Source organism: Pavona decussata, unplaced genomic scaffold (assembly GCF_977016875.1).
Source record: "Pavona decussata unplaced genomic scaffold, jaPavDecu1.1 SCAFFOLD_266, whole genome shotgun sequence".
Lineage (NCBI taxonomy): Eukaryota > Metazoa > Cnidaria > Anthozoa > Scleractinia > Agariciidae > Pavona > Pavona decussata.
Window position 1 is genome coordinate 226,651 of NW_028145668.1, and position 17,172 is coordinate 243,822.

Consider the following 17,172-nt stretch of genomic DNA (forward strand, 5'->3'; position numbering starts at 1 on the left):
ATCCAAAATACTGAAAGATCAGTGTTTGGGGGTTGGATTGCTCATGTCAAACAGGACTATTCGGAAAACAGAAGTTTTGACTGCGGTTAATAGGAAATTCCAGGCGAGACACTCCGGCAAGCTATATTCTAACAGGATATTTTTGCAGCCAGGATGTATTTTGTAGATATTAGTTCGACCTGGGAAACGAGATCAAAACAATAAACAATCACAAGAGACAAGAATGATCAAGCTAGCGACGAAAATGAGTTCAGTTCAGTCTGTGGGTTAGAATCGTGATAAAAGGTTACTCTCAACAAACAGATTAGTTTGTTAAAAAAAGATTATCCTGGGCATCTGTTATTGACGTCAACTCGGTATAGAAAACACATCCGCTGTTTTACCTAAAGCTGCAGTCTCTCGGTCACAGCTTCCCACTTCTCGACCCCGTGATGAATATCACGTCTGAATTGTCCGTAATGATATGGATGACTAAATGTCATGCCCCTGATAAAATTAGCCAACCCAGCTGCCGCAAGCCTTAACCCTCGATTGTTACCAAACGTGGGACATCCTAGGTGGCTTTCAGTCAGTCCGACTCACTCTACATAGCGTGTGAGTTCACAGCATAGAAAGGACATACATTTTGTTGTCGAGACCACCCAAAAACGCGTTCTTGAACAATATTTCAACATACTTTTGAGGCACTTATGATACTCCAATGACCGCAGGTCCGTAAGTGCGCATCAGCCCGACTGTGAAAATGGAAAGCCCGGTATATCCCACTTAACAAAACTCACTTGAAGTAAATCGACAACTTGCAGCACGTAGCTACACGACCGTGACTCACCATTATTTTTATTTCAGATCTGATTATAGGACTAAAGAACTGCATTTTACCCGACCGGCTCTAATGACCACCCAAATCTTCGTTGGTCTCCGGTTTAGAAATGTTTTAAATTCAGAGTGACCACAATATTTTACAGACTTCCGTTTTCTTTAAAGATTATTTACCTTTATGCCCTCATGATTGTCCTGTTGTCTTTGTAAAGGAATTTATTACGAAGGTTTCAGTGAGCTAGACTGACTGAATAAACAGTTTCTTTATCGTTGTTTGCAACTCTCATAAACGCGCATACGTCAAGACATCTTTGATAACCAAATCAGGCACGTTTTCTGGCATCCGACATATTGTCTACGGCGATATCGGGTGATATCTTAATTTAGATTTTTAATAGCTAAAACGAACTACTTTGCCTTAATTCCTATTGCTTAGAGCTTAAGCTCCTTGCTTGATTTGGATACAAGAGCTTTCTGCGTAAAATACGCAGCTGACAGTCCATAGTGCATATTGCCTGATTTTATACCACGTTCTGAGTGCGGTTAAACGTGGAAAATTACCGGACTGTCTGTATGTTCATTGAAGGAAGGTGGAGTCGACAGGCTGGCTAAACTTAACTGAAAATGAACAGTAAATTTGCACTATGAAAAAGTTTGCGCCACTGCAAAGGGCCACTTGTGAGTATCAACTCAAAGGTAGGGCCTCTCACGCAAAGTTTTCGTGAATTGGTGTTTAATTAAGCAAAACCAGACCCAATTGCCTTATCCACTATCCGGCGTTGACTGTTCAGTACGGGGGGTTTGATTCGGCCGGGGGTTTTATTTGCCTACGATAAGATCACGACATTTACCAGACTTTAACGTTATACCGGTTTTAAGAGTTACAAATGCTTGGAGAACATTGAAATACTTGAGCTTTCTACGTGATCAATGTATGTTCTTGATATTGTTGGACCTCACGAATTTGTGATAAATCTGGAGTTATGACGTGGGACGATCGTCCCAACTCTTGAGAACGTTTTCCCTCTTATTTTTCTTTCTGTCAGTCACGAAATCAGTACCTCACGTAGCGGCTGTATAAGTATTTCCTGTGTTTGCCATTCTCGCGGAAAATCCAATAGAAACAGTTTTCATTGGGGTTAAAAATAAACAGCACGGGTCCTTGGAAAATTCATTCTGTGAAAGCGATCTGCCCACAGATGGGTCAACACATCTTCCGATAAAGATCTGTTGAATGTTACCCGATCCTGTTGTTCCGGTGTGCAGAGATTCGCTACAAACATTCCAGTGAAACCTGAGACTATCACCCAATATAGTGTTCAGTGATCATCTTATCTCATAAGTCATATTTGACGCATTTCGGTCGCTTCGCGCCTTTCGTGCAGTCTAGGGGTTTTGCCGCGCTCAAAGGTACGCTGAAGAGAGGCGAATGCACCGTTGATTCTATCAGCCGCAGACTGTTTAGTTGATGTTCTAAACAAAACCTTATCTTGGTTGAAAAATACGTCCAGGTGGGGCCAACTCCACGATGTCCTTGTTTCATCCATATAAAGTTCATCCTCAGCGATCTTGGACATTGGAAGAGACGAAAATACCGCTGCAACGAGCATGGACAGTTGAAGAGACGAAAATTCCGCATCGTCCCAACTCTGCTGTCCGTGCACCAAGAAGAGACTTTCGAGGAGCTGTGGTAGTGAATCCATCGTTTCAACAACGATATAGCGAATCAGAGGAAGACATGGAACCGCAGGTGATGGAAACCCCACTAATTCCACATGGACCTCACAGAGTAGCCATAAAGAGAGAGAATATAAATGTGGTGAGGAAATGTGAATGGGACGTGAAAAGCATCAAAGACGATAATTTCGGGGAGAAGACATTGCTTAGCAAAAAACTTGTTGTCCTGATAGGAGTTGTCTGCGTAACTTCAATTGTTTCGCTTGTGCTGACATTGCTGATTCTCTTTGGATCTGTTGAGACGAGGAATTGCTCTTGTGGAGGAAATAAAGGTAAGAGCATTCATGAATTTAAACATTTCATTTAGACCAGTTATATATAATCTGGGATAAAGAACTGTATGCCACTGTGAATTCATTTAAAACTACAGTTGAAGCTATCAGTGTTAACGACAGCCTCCTCCAAAAGGCGGCCACCTCTTCATAACGGCCATGTTTTCTTGTCCCGACTGGTCGGATCCTCCCCTAAGGGCCTCCTTTTGACAAGTGCCAGTAAACTCCCTCCAGGTTACTGGCAAAAATTTCAAAATTTTTTATGTTTTCTTGGCAAATGAAACAGTACTGCCCAGTTTGTACATGCTTTTATTAAGGCCACGGATAACGGAAATTGTTCGGTCTTACGAAAAACAAAACAAAAAAACAAAAACAAAAACAAAAAATAACCAGATGCACAGCTTTAGATGAGCAAAAAACGTAAAGACCTGACTATCCATTGCCAGAAACACAACATACGAAATCCGACGAATCAAGTCACATTCACTGCAGTGAGATTTCCGTCTCTGGTGGATTTCCGTCTCTGGTTATAAGGGAACTCCTGAAAACAAGATTAACCTCAGTCGTCGATCAAATTCCTGACTTCGGTTCCAGACGATGACTTAAGGCGGCGTTAACGATACCATTTCTAAGCCTGGCAGGAGGAATGAGTCGCAGGAGTCGTTGTTTTTCACAGACCAAGGTTGAAGATCCGAACTAGAAAATTACGAAAAGTTTCTTCGGCATCAAGATTTTTAAAGCGTGTTTTCCATGGGAAATGTGTTTTTTCAAGTCTTTGCGCGCAACAAATCCTAGAACATCCCCCGTTAAAACCCAATTTCCGGGGCCTTGATTTTGCTTGGAGTATAGATCTAACTTGTATAAGAATAAAAAAAACTGTGCAGGCGATTGAAATAGAGAAATGCGAAGAGCCGCTCTTAAATTATTCTATAAGTGCCGTACGACAAGAACTTTCGTAAGTTTGTCTAATGTTTATATCGTTCAACATTTATCTTCATAAAACCTCTTTATCTTCAATTAACTGCTGTTATGCGGTTACTCGAAAGGACATCTGTCGGCTGCTTTAAAATCTATTGCTTAACTGAAACTGTTAAAGGGATCGGGTACATTGAAAAAGTCACACTCCTTTGGATTCGTTCAATGGTCGTTCTCGATTATACGTTTACAGTGATCACATGAAATCATTACGGCCAGAAACCGATATGTTTTTAATTCAGATTTTAGACATCATGCCCTTAGGCATGGAAAATCCCCTCCCGACCTTATTACTATTTCGCTTTTTACTAAAAACAGATTTTAAAAAAAAAAGAATGCTTTCAAATGACCTTGTTCAATGCTTCTTTGTGGCTTTATCTTTATAGCTAAACAGGGCCACTCGCGGGTTATTCTTTCATAGAAATGTTATTGAGATGATATTTCAATCGTAAAGAAGTCTGAAAGGGTTAATCAAAAGAAAACATCTGAAGATTGTTTGGTGATATAATAGACGCAAAAATTGTGTTTTAATAGGAACTGCTGTTGCTGAAACACTTCAGCTGCGTAAAGCGTAAAGGCTTTGGCAATGCATGTTTAAATGAGGCCATAATTTGTCATTTCGGAGACAAAAGGAAAATATCCTTTCGATGGTACTTCCCTCTAACATTCTTGCATCATACCAGTTCGACCTCTCAAGAAGCCGAGATTTCTCGAGCTTCAATTACGAATTATTCTTTTTCTTAAATGTTAATTTAATAACTTTCATTTTCAAGAATGCTGGCTCCAAATCAAAGAGTGTATAGTTTCGTCACCCACTTTTTTTTATGAAAAATGTGCATGTCAGTACTTTTGCCTGTGCCGTGTGCGTTCTTCTTTTATAAATCTACATAAAGTAAACAGCTGATTTTGACAGACCACCCAAATTATGTTAAGCAGAAATTAGCAATGAAAAATGCTCTATGACTAAGGAAAACAATGCTTTAAAAAAGTCACGATAGTAGAAAATTGGTCAAATGAGCTTTCTAGAGAGAGCTATAAGATTACTATCCAAATTTAGTTGTTTACTGCAGTCGAATGTCATCAACACCACTACATGTTTGATCTTTCTTTACATTTTTGTGTGTTAATGAAATGGTGATAATGGACACAGGGGTGTGTCCGTTCACAAGCAGTACGAACTAGCACATTCCATTACAGATAACAGCCCAGCACTAACATTCCCCGGGCCTGATAAACACATGATGACCTAAGGTCATCCATTTAGTTACAGCCGTTTTCACGAGAGTTCGATCACGCCACTTTCAATTTGTGGTTGTCAATGGATTTGATTGGCAGTTGAAAGTCAATGAGTTTTTAATCAATCCCGAACCTGCTTCAACATCTAGATTTTTTTAAAGTTATCGAATTGGATTTCACTTCGACGGAAGAAATGCCGATTCAATTCCGCAATTTTCACCACAATTTCACTTTTTCCACCAGACACTTTTGAAAGGTGCACGATTGTGAAAATTGGTTGCCTTTGTCACAGCCATTTCTCCTTCCTCGTAAATTAAATGCCCCTTTCGGAACATAATTAGGTGTTTCTGATACGATCATACTAAGAACTTTTACAAAGATTATAATTTAAAAGGCTTCAACGTTTGTAAACAGAACAGAAATCCCTGAAGATCAGGGTTGTTTATGTATGGACGTGTCAAATCTCGGCGAGTTTTTAAAGTCAGGTAGTATAAAGGGAGTCTGAAAAATGTTTTCCAAACAAGTTTCTGTATACGACGGAACCGTTCTCCTGCGTTTTTCGGTATGACGCTGCGCACATTAACAAGAAACAACAAATCAAAATGTCATTTTCAACGCAACGAAATCCAAAATAAACAAACGCAATGGGATGGATATCCTGCGAGCGCAAGGTCGAGGTTACTCTCAGTTACTGTCCGCTCTACAAATTAAGAAGCAGCGCATTGTCTCTTTATCTCTCTCAGCCTAGGTATCAATTACTTCTGTGCTTTCGACAAACTCTTGGGGTAACTTAACAATGGACAAGCATCACTTCATATCAAGGGGGAATTAGCAATACTCCTAGTTGCTCTCTGATCATACGGAGACTAGGAATAAATTTGATATAACTTTTACACTTGTAACTAACAATCTCAGCCCTTGATATATTACACGCTCATGCAGGAAATGAATTCAGTAAACATCGTGAGAAAGAGTTTATATTGAACTCGTTTTTTAACTCTTCATTAAGTTTATTTTTGTGCGTACCTGTTAAACCAATCGCCAGATTGAAAACCAACCACTGACATCTTCGCCGTTATGGAGCCATTTTAGTTTGGCTCCAAGTACGGCTGTAACATGTGAGAAATCTCTCCTTGATGTATTCACGCCTACCTAGTGTGTTTTGATAAGCAATTACTTTCCTTAGCTTAAAAAAAGAAAGCATTTATCACTTTTTTAAAAGGTGTTGTTGTTAGTGTCGCAGACTCTAAATAGAAAAAACATGAATATCTTTTATTTATTCGTGTCCTAGGAGTTGAAGGCACAAATGCAATGAAATCTGTAAGCGACGATAGGATTGAGAAGAACATAACTACGATGAACAAAAGACTGGTAATTTAATTTTGTATCAATTATATAGAAATTCAAAAGTAATAGCAAGTAGAGCTCAAGTCAGGAGCGATAAATCATGGCTTCAATGAAATGAAGCCTAACGTTGGAAAAAAACTTTTTTGCGTAACTTTGTATTTCTTCTCTTTGGGCAATTTTAAAGCCAAACCGTAAAACAACCTGACTCTTTTGCCTGAATTGATAAAGTAAATTTAACACAGACAAGCAAAATGATTTTTAACGTAAGATATTTATAAGTTTGGGTAGCTTCAGTTGCATTTATTCAATTTGTGCAATTTCAAAGCCAAGCATTATCCAAACAATTACTCAATTCATTTGTCGGTATCACAGGCAAGCAAAAGCGCCATTTTTAACAGACTTTCTGACTTACGCAGTTAAATTTTATAACTGAGTGCTTTGCTGACTTCAGACAGCCCGGCGTAGAAGCTGTCTGAATGCAAGGGGTTACTTCACAGAAAGCATTCGTCTGTATGTTGCTGGGATGTAGTTAATTAGTTTTAATTGTTATTCTTGTAGGAAATAATGGAAGGAAGTAATAAAGAAAGGGAGAAAAAGGTGAGTCATCACAGCATCTTCGATGACTTTCTAGATTTACGTTTGTTTCCTCTGAATGTCTAAATTAACAACTTCATTTTATTATCTTGCGGTTGACAGGGTCTTCAAGAAACGAACAGATTAAAGATGCTTTTACAAGAACAGGTAATACACTTTTGTTTCGCGATGGTTCACGGTTTTGTACAAATGATTGGCACGCAGGAATAAGGCAAGCCTGCATTAAGCCGCCGTTACACGTTGAAACTTTTAGATGAAACTTGTGTGCAACGGCAAACGAGACCAGTTTCACGAAGTGGTGTTACACGGTGAAACTCTTGTTTTTTCACCACTGCGACCGTTGCGAGCCGTTGCAGAAGTAGAAAGCGGTTCTACTTTTCGTGAAACTTGTCTCGCAACGGAAGTTCGAAAAAGTTTCACAAAACCGACCATGTTACACGGCGCAACGCCTGCTAAAACTTGTTTCGCAGCGCCGTTGCACACAAGTTTCAGCTAAAAGTTTCAACGTGTATCGGCGGCTTTATAGAAACTTGAGTGGTCATTTTTTTAAAATAGGATTGTCACTGCAAAATATCATAATAAAATGACAAGTTTTCTTTTTTGCCCTGAAGTTGAGCTGGAACTGATAGTTTTTATATTCTTGCAATTCAATCCTGAAAACTTTTTAAAGATGTCCTTGACATGTTGTCAGTGCGGTAGTCTTTTAGTTAAGTAAGTTAGGCTTATACGCTGCAACTGATGATAAGCATTGACCATGCACACTGTATTTATCATGCTATTATATGCGGTATATGTATTCTGGCATTGGCTCAGTTGGATTAACTCAGATTAAACTGTCTCGCCTTCCAAAGCAGCCGGACCAAGGCAAAACGTTGTTACTAAATCACGGCCTTAGCATGTTCTTAAAATGTTGACCAATCTCAGCTTCAACGTCCGTATTAAAAAAATAAGGCTCTCCAAGAAGAGGAAAATGTATTAAGTAAGAAAAAAAGAGTTCATTCTCACGTTTCGGGAAAAAATGTTAACTGAAGTCATTCTAGGTATATATGCGTGCTTTGTATGCCGTGTATCAAGAAAAGATACAAATCAGCCAACGTGATGCGAACTGAAAAAAAAAAATAATAAAAATAAAACAGAGACTCCTTGAGGCCCATCAGAATCTAAAATACAGTATGATACTGGAATAAACACCCCTTCTATTTTTTACCCTCTCCTCTAATTTGTATAAACATCAAATGAAAGGTAAACAGCGCTAAGAAATGAATTCCACTAGATGCGGATTATGAGAGGGAATGTTTATCGAGATTAATTTAAAGGATTTTAAATTATTTTTCACCTCTGTGGCTGTCAGCTTAGTTTGTGATAAGCACCTTGGGTGTCCCCTGAGAGCAAATAAGCTGCAATAGAGCCGAGAGTGAGGCTTGAAACTAACGTTAAGGGCTCGTTTCTCAAGAGACCCGTAACCCACCCGCGTTTCGTAAACTGTATTATGTGCACAATGTTCCTCAACAAATATACAGTTTTTAATGATATTGAAACATTCAGTTGTAGATGTCTATAAATTTATGGAACTAATATGTTGGACAGATTTTCCACTGAAATTACTTCAAGTCGATAAAAACTGTTCGTCAGTATAAATAGTTCAGTTTTGGGCCGCTTATACCTAGGTTTTTAAATTAGGTATAGAAACAAGTTGATCTCCGTCTGATGGGATGTGGTATTAATAAATAGCTTTACCTTTAATATAAGAGCCGCCAGTTAGTAGGTTCTCACATAGCTTTGAGAGTCACTCATAACAAACGTTTTTTTTTTTTTCTTTCAGGACAATAGAATAAAAAATCTTACATATCGCCTCAAATCCACTCAGGATGAACTGAAGTCACTTAAGGATCAACTTGCTACTCAAATGGTTGCTTTGTGGAACACGACAATCTCCACAACTGTTCAGTTGAGCAGACTTAAAGGTGTATGGATTGCAGTCAATACAACGGCCGAAAAGACTTCTAACTTAACTGCTAAGGTAGGATATGTTTTTCAGTTTTTTTTTCATAATTTACGGCTTAAACTGTTGGCTGAACAGCTGACACTCCTCTTAGTTGACTTCTGAACAAGTCGAAATACTGAAATTTGCTCAGTTTCTACGCTCCTAAACTATTTTAGATGACTCTTTTTAATTTGTTCCGTTACCACTATTCCCTGAAAAAGATGTTAAAAAAGTTGTTTGGGTGAACATTATTTACATTTGGTGGGTGCAGAAGTATTTTTACATGGGTTTATTAACTTCGAAGTTTCTTAAATGAAACTTGACCGAACTGCACTGGAGACCACTGTTATTAATCCGGATAACTAAATTGGAAATAAGGTTTTATCGTTTTATTAGTTTCTCTCCTAATTAATCAAAAACATGAAGTAATGATATAGACCTTGTTTGTTTATTTATTTATTTATTTATTATTTATTATTTTTATATATTCCTTACAGTAAATTAACAATGCTATTTTTTTCTCTCTTTCAGATGGACCAAGAATTCAAAAATGTAAAGCGGAGTGTAAATGAAACTAACGGAACTCTTAATAATCTGAAGTCATCTCTACAAGGTTTCAAATCACAGGTACATGAAATCCGCGAAGGCTTTATCGAATCTTGTTTTGTAAGTTTATACCATTGGTACTTGTTTTTAACGTTTGATAACCTTTAATTATTGTAAGCGTACTCAAATTATTTACACGCCGCCTATATACGATTCTCAGGTCATTTTACTTAAAAATCTTTTCTTTTTTTGCAGGTAAAAAACGAGATGGACAGAGTTTGGTTAAATCTCAATCAATCGAGGAAATGCTGTACCAATTTGACGACTTTCTTAAAGTCGTTTAAAGCAAATGTAAGTCAAATGAGAATTAAAACATGGAAATGTTGTCTTTTAAGAATGCCCTCGTTCTTTTAGTTACCAAGGTCATTATAACAATTCAGATTCCTTTTTTTTATGGTCGCACCTCCATTGTTTCTGATTTAGTTTTGCTAGAGAAATGCAGTAGCCTTTATTATGTTACTCTGACAACTTGGGAATGGCCATTCGTACAAGGTGTCCGTTCAGTAAGTAAGGAATTTAAGAATGTAATGAAGCGGACTTCTGCTGATAGACTACACAAACAAAAGGACTTACAGTGGACAGGTCCCCTCACATATCTACCTGGAATCTCTACGTTTTATTCAATTGCTGGCTTGGCCTTTTGTGTAGTGTAGCAGGTCTTCTAGTGAAGTGAAGTGAAGTAAACGTTCTCTCGATTATTTAAACTGCTCAATTAAAAATGCAACTTTCAGCGCGAGTTACAACATTAACACCTATTTTTATTCCAGGTGACTTATCGCTCCGAGAGGCTTGAGGTCAGAATCGAAAACGAGGAACAGAAATCAAGCAACACAAGTAAAGTAACGGTAAGAAGTCTGCACTTCTTAATGAAGTTTGCTATACAAATAGATGTGGCATTTTTCATTGATTGCTTCAGAGAATGCAACGTATGGAACATATTCTGTAAACAGAATGATCAATTGCTTCTGCTTCCTCTAAATTGAAGTCGTTTTATGAAGGTTTCTACATAAAGATTTTCCGGTGATCTTGTTAACGTTTACAGCCTTCGCTTTAATATTCCTTACCGGTTTAATAAACAGCACCATTTTAACACTAGCGTATTCTATGAGCTTGGTTCTTCACGTTCCTTGGGGACTAGAACTAGTACAGGAGCCGATAAAGTTTTCATATCTCTTTCACTACAGGAGAAAAACCTCAAAAAAATCCAGGGCCTTGAGAGCTTGTTGAATGTTACTCGTCAGGACGCAAGGGAAATGTCTCGGCGGCATTTCATAGCACTGTGGTCCGCAGGAAATCTCACGAAGAAAGAAATACACAGTGTATGGACCGCAGTGAACACTTCCCAAGTTCATCTTTTGGGGAAGTTAAGAAGAGTAGAGGAAAATTTAACTGAGCAGGTGAGTGGTTCATAGTTCATTTCTTCATACACATAATTCCTAAGAACATGTCAGATTTTACGATTTAAAATATTTCATCATGAATACTTTTTACATTCTAGGTAAGTACAGGTAGGTAGGAAGGTAACTTGGTAACTCTTTTTAGACAGAGCTTCGACGAAACCCTGACTAACTAACTAACGAACTAACTAACTAACTAACTAACTAACTAACTAACTAACTAACTAACTAACGATAATACACAAGGCTTCGCCACTGACATTATTTAACAGTAACGCTTTGAAAGCTTGACAGAGAGAAAAAAGAAAGAGAAAAAGAGATTTTACAATTATTTTTTGTTTATTATTTTAGCACAGCTAGCTTCTTGAGACACTTGTCCATTGCCTTAAAATTAGCAGCCCACTATGAACCACGTGCTTTTCGTCAGTTTGCGCTAGAAGACTTTGGAGTGAACTGCCTCAAACAATCAGACAGTCCGAAACTTTATCGAATCTTAATATAAATTGTTTTGCTTTAGGATTCGTATCATTGGTACTTGAAAATATTGTCTTTTCTTTGCAGATGAACAACGAAATGGAAACTGTTTGGTTAAATCTCAATCAATCGAGGAGATGCTGTACCAATTTGACGATTTTCTTAAAGTCGTTTAAAGCAAATGTAAGTCCAGTGACAATTAAACAGGGGAATACTGTGTTTTAAAGAATGCCCTTGTTCTTCGAGTTCCCGAGGTCATTGTGACAATTTAGATTACTTTTTTGTGGTCGCACCTTCTTTGTTTCTGATTTAGTTTCGCGAGACGAATGCATGTAGCCTTAATCAAGTTACCCTGAAAACTTGGGATGGCCATCCGTACAAGGTGTTCGTTCAATAAGGAATTTTAGGGTCTAATGAAGCGGACTTCTGATGTTAGACTGCACAAACAAAAAGACTTGCAGTGGCCAGGTCCCCTAACATGCATATCCACCTGGAATCTCTACGCTTTATTTAATTTTACTAAAGTAAACGTTCTGTCAATAACTGAACCCGCTCAATAATTGCAACTTTTATTCAGCATGCTTACAGCACTGACACCCACTTTTATCCTAGGTAACGTATCGATCCGAGAGGCTTGAAGCCAGAATCAAAACCGAGGAGCAGAAATCAAACAGCACAAGTAAAGTAACGGTAAGAAGTCTGCTCTTCTTGGTGAAGCATACTACACGTTCAAATATATATGGCATTTTGCATCGATTTCTTCAGTAAATGCAAAAAATTTGAGCAGGACTGTAAAAAAAAAAAAAAAAAAGATCAATTGTTGCTTTTTCCTCTAAGTAAGTCGTTTGATGAATCTTTTGCAGGCAATATTAATAACGTTTTCAGCATCATGATTTGCTTCAATATTCCTTACCGGTTAAACAGCACCGTCTAACACTACGTGTTCTAGACTGTTTCTCCGCGTTCCTAGACGATGAAATTTTCTTCTTTCTTTTACTACAGGAGAAAAACCTCAAAAAAATCCACGACCTTCAGAACTTGTTGAATGCTACTCGTCAGGACGCAAAGGAAATGTCTTGGCAACAACTGACAGCACTTTGGTCGGCAGGAAATCGCACGAAGAAAGAAATTCACAGAGTATGGACCGCAGTTAACACATCCCAAGTTCATATTTTGGAGAAATTAAGAAAAGTAAAAGACAATTTAACTGAGCAGGTGAGTGGCTCATAGTTCATTTTTTTCATATAAATATACTCTAAGAAAATGTCAGATTTTAATTTTTATTAGAATTTATCTTAAATTCCAGGTAGGTAAGTAGGTAGGTGGGTAGGTAGGTAGGTAGGTAGGTAGGTATAGGTAGGTAATTCCATTTGGGAATGGTTTCGACAAAGCGCTGACCCCTGACTAGCTAGCTGACTGACTGACTGACTGACTGACTGACTGACTGACTAACTAACTAGTTTAAATTAACACAGGACCCCTCGGGTATTGTTACACTATAAAACCAATCATGTTTAAAAAATGGTAATGACTGTATGTGATGCTATAAAATAATTATTAGTTATATCTCTCTCGAAGAAATTTGTGATGCAGAATAAAACTAAATTTTATAACAAGTTCAGATAGATATATTCAAAATAACTTGCACAATGCCGAAAAGGATACCGAGCCTGTGTCTAAGGGGTTAAAAAGATTCTGCACTTCTGACTTAACTATTTTATCTTCATTTTATTTTTGCCTACAGTTGAACTTGACTGCAGTTCTTCTTCAAGCCTCTGATGCTTCTTTGTTAGCTTCACTGGTGAACGTGAATTCAAGTATTACAGAAAAGGTGAGATTAGTGTAGAACAAGTTTCAATTAGTACCACCGAAACTAAACTGTAACTAGAAATGAAGTAACTGGTTTACGTACAACACCTTGCACATAACAATTAATACTGTTCCTGTTTCGAGGAGGGACTACTGATTCATACAAATTTTGTTTTCGCTCCAAGAGTCAAACACAGCTTTAGTCATTCAAAGTAAAGGTAAAACTTTCTTTCCCCCTTCGCTTCTGATTAATCCGGATTTTACCAAACGAAATGGTTTATAGAACCGTCAACCACAGCCAGTATTACGACTGTCACGTTATGGTGGTTTTAGAACGATACTTTTTCTCATTACTTTCCATGCTGACAACCCACAAAACAAATAGTGCTGATAAGTTATTCGTTGTGTTAGGGTACGGCAAAATTTTATAACCGCCAACTAAGCAGTTTTTGCACCGTCATCCGACTAAGTTCCTTTCCAAACTGTTTTTTTGTTTTGTTTTGTATTTTTTTTTGTTTATTTTTTTTTTTTGTTTGTTGTTGTGCAGGTCAACAACGTTAGCAAGATGGCGGGTCCCATTGGACCTCCGGGATTTAATGGGAGTCAAGGACCCGCGGGTCCTGAGGGATCAACTGGTCCACCAGGTCCAAAGGGATCTGGAGACTTAAGTTCATGTCAATACAAGGTTGTAGCAGTGACGCTGACTGCAGGTGATACCGTAACAATAGCGGGCCTGGCTGAACCAAATGTGAGTATGCTTAACATCAGCAATGGAGGTTTTAAAGACGCATTGCATTGACGCAGCAATAATAAAAATAATAATAAAGAATCAATGAAAGATTACAAAAAGTAGTACTGAGTAGTAGTAGTAGTAGTAGTAGTAGTAGTAGTAGTAGTAGTAGTAGTAGTAGTAGTAGTAGTAGTAGTAGTAGTAGTAGTAGTAGCAGTAGTAGCAGTAGTAGCAGTAGTAGTAGTAGTAGTAGTAGTAGTAGTAGTAGTAGTAGTAGTAGTAGTAGCAGTAGTAGTAGTAGCAGTAGTAGTAGTAGTAGTAGTAGTAGTAGTAGTAGTAGCAGCAGCAGTAGTAGTAGTAGTAGTAGTAGTAGTAGTAGCAGAAGTAGTAGAAGTAGTAGTAGTAGTAGTAGTAGTAGTAGTAGTAGCAGAAGTAGTAGTAGTAGTAGTAGTAGTAGTAGTAGTAGTAGTAGCAGAAGTAGTAGTAGTAGTAGTAGTAGTAGTAGTAGCAGCAGCAGCAGCAGCAGCAGTAGTAGTAGTAGTAGTAGTAATTGCTTTATTTGCATGACCACAAGATTTACAGTATTGCAAAAGCTTATATAATCTAATTACTAACAAAACAGTGTAAAGTGTCATAACAATATATAATTAATTCTAAGTTACATCATCAATATCCAATAATAGCCTGTCACGTATAATCATACATGAAGAAATGAACTTCATAACCAGTTTGTTTACATTATAGTCTTTAGAGTTCATCAGTAGTTTCACAATGTCTGATGTCGATTTCGTTTGAATATCATGCAGGTATCATTTTACTTATGTCTTCATAGAATGTCTGCCTCTGTAAAGAGTAGCAACTACATTGAAACAAGAAATGAGTTTCATTTTCCACTTGATTTGATTGACACAACTGACATAATCTTAACTCTCTAGGAAGATGATCTTTCTGATATCTACCAGCTTCAATTCTGAGTTTGTGGTTACTTAATTTAAACTTAACTAGGTTTCGTCTATCAGGAAAATTTCTTAAATGAGTTAAATAATTAGACGAAGAGTATTCATTCTTGAAAACCTTATAGAACTCTAACTTTTTTGAGTGTTCAAGGTTGTGTTGCCAGAAACGTAGATACTTGTTTTTCATATTAGTTTCAATTTGCCTTATTGTCTCATTGCTAAAATTTTCAGGATTTAGATCAGATGAATAGTATTTTTCTAACATGTAGTAGTAGTAGTAGTAGTAGTAGTAGTAGTAGTAGTAGTAGTAGTAGTAGCAGTAGTAGTAGTAGTAGTAGTAGTAGCAGCAGCAGCAGCAGCAGCAGCAGCAGCAGCAGCAGCAGCAGCAGTAGTAGTAGTAGTAGTAGTAGTAGTAGTAGTAGTAGTAGTAGTAGTAGTAGTAGTAGTAGTAGTAGTAGTAGTAGTAGTAGTAGCAGTAGTAATAGTAGAAATAGTAGTTGTTGTTTTACACCAATTACTTAATTGCAACCTGAATTAGATTGCTCTTAATATTTTGGTAGTAACATTGCATTTCTCAATTACATCTTGTTGCCTGTTTACCAGTATTATTCAATATCATTCCTTGAACAGGGAAAGAGATTACTGGGTGTATCCTGTGCCACGAATTATGCAGCAGAGTATAACCTTTTTGAGACAGTGCATAGCAACGCGAGGCGATACAGTTGCATTTGTAGAGGAACGTCCACCCTGTTCTCACCATTTGGAGGACAACAAAAGACTTGCTACTTACACTACTGGGAATGTCCTTTAACAACTTAATTTAGTGGCAAAAACTTAAGGGAGTTGTGAATTTCAATTAAGCTTAGCTTTCAGCATCGCATATACATTCACGAAACTAGACTAGGTATTTAGACTTTTATAAGTTAATAATATTTAGATCGAGATTCACTGAGACTAAACACTGTTTGCATAAAAGTAAATGGTAAACATGCTTTGTTTGAAACAGTTTAACTGGCTATTGAGGACTCATTGGCAGTGAGTCCTGTAACCGTTTTTGTAAGATAATTTTAATGGACAGTCGATTGTAACTGTGTCATAATTATGTGTACATATATTAAAGACAAAAGGCACGCAGTTCATTGACTTCATTGTTGAGGACATGCGCAAGTTTAGCTTGTCTATTTGACCCCGGGAAACGTTTTCGTACAGTTCTTCATACAATTTTAGAACGGGTCTTGGTTAACGACCAGAAGTCCCGTGACCCTTGTAGTAAACATATTTTAAACAGAAAATCGTAACCGTAGCGTATGCATGCATATGTTCAAGACAAAAGGCATGCAGTTCACAAGGGCGTGTATACGCTTAGCTTGTTTATTCAACTTCACGAAAGGTATTTTTTTATTTGTATAGTTGTTCATCAAAAGTCAGTATACAGAGATTCTCATACGTCACAATAAAAAGAATTTAATAATTAGCAATTTAATTTCATTGGTCAAATGTGTTGCATTCTCGGCCTTTTTCGAGTTACCATTTGACTCTTTGGTAAAGTCATGATCAGGTCTGGCGCATAGCAATGGAATATAAAGTCATTTTCATAAAGAGAGGCTACTCATTGTGCCTCCCTCTGAAATAGAAGTTAGAAAAAAATCCAGCAACGCAGAGTCAGTGTTAAGAAATAGCCGACAACAGTTTTTCAGTTCCTTAAACACAATTACCTCGTTTGGACTGTTACACCTAGAAAATTTTTTTCAAGGTCCAAACGCAATTGACTATGACCGTTCCTATTTCCGTATCCTTGAATATTTTAAAGTTTGAAGGTATAATTTATTTATTAGACATTTCCATTTTTAATTACTCCTGTATATAGTTTTATCCATACAAATCATACTCTTTTTAATGTAACTCTTTGTAACTTAACTTCTTTGTTTTCTAGGGCAAAAGTGATTTTGTAGTATATGTAATATAGATTCTGAGGTTTTTTTCCATTAAAGATATGCATTTTTTTGCCGAATGGCCATGTTGTCAGGTTGACTTAAAATAATTAACAAGTCCACGGCAGTTTTCTATGGTCTGTACTCTTATAGACCATAAAATGACGTCAAAAAATGTTCAACTCAAGTGGAACCAAGAGCAACAGGCGAGTGGTTTCACTGCAAAGTTTTGAACATTTTATGGCGTCATTTTTATAAGAGTTAATAGACCATAGAAAACTGCCGTCGATCTGTTAAAAAAAGGC

At 37.4% G+C, this 17,172-nt stretch overlaps 1 protein-coding gene across 3 annotated transcripts; it reads left to right on the forward strand.

The window, feature by feature from the left end:
• The first annotated feature begins 1,246 nt into the window (after window positions 1-1,246).
• LOC146455902 (uncharacterized) lies at window positions 1,247-16,947 on the forward strand. 3 transcript variants are annotated; one of them, XM_085093702.1, is made up of 15 exons: window positions 1,258-2,828; window positions 6,331-6,410; window positions 6,945-6,983; window positions 7,083-7,127; window positions 8,803-9,000; window positions 9,496-9,591; window positions 9,766-9,861; window positions 10,338-10,415; window positions 10,755-10,967; window positions 11,529-11,624; window positions 12,054-12,131; window positions 12,444-12,656; window positions 13,186-13,272; window positions 13,798-13,998; window positions 15,567-16,947. In XM_085093702.1, the coding sequence occupies exons 1-15, from the start codon at window positions 2,348-2,350 to the stop codon at window positions 15,753-15,755; spliced, it is 2,190 nt and encodes a 729-aa protein (XP_084949828.1). In that variant the 5' UTR covers window positions 1,258-2,347; the 3' UTR covers window positions 15,756-16,947. The 3 variants fall into 3 exon arrangements, with proteins under 3 accessions (XP_084949830.1, XP_084949829.1, XP_084949828.1); XM_085093704.1 differs by lacking the exons at window positions 10,338-10,415; window positions 10,755-10,967; window positions 11,529-11,624 and having other exon boundaries at window positions 1,247-2,828; XM_085093703.1 differs by lacking the exons at window positions 11,529-11,624; window positions 12,054-12,131; window positions 12,444-12,656 and having other exon boundaries at window positions 1,248-2,828.
• The last annotated feature ends 225 nt before the right edge of the window (window positions 16,948-17,172 follow it).

Bases quoted from the DNA above. Each gene is read 5' to 3' on its own strand.
- LOC146455902 (XM_085093702.1), top strand. From the start codon at position 2,348: ATGTCCTTGTTTCATCCATATAAAGTTCATCCTCAGCGATCTTGGACA. The intron at 10,416-10,754 runs GTAAGAAGTCTG...CTTTCACTACAG, and splicing joins GCAACACAAGTAAAGTAACG to GAGAAAAACCTCAAAAAAAT. The intron at 12,657-13,185 runs GTGAGTGGCTCA...TTTTGCCTACAG, and splicing joins AAGACAATTTAACTGAGCAG to TTGAACTTGACTGCAGTTCT.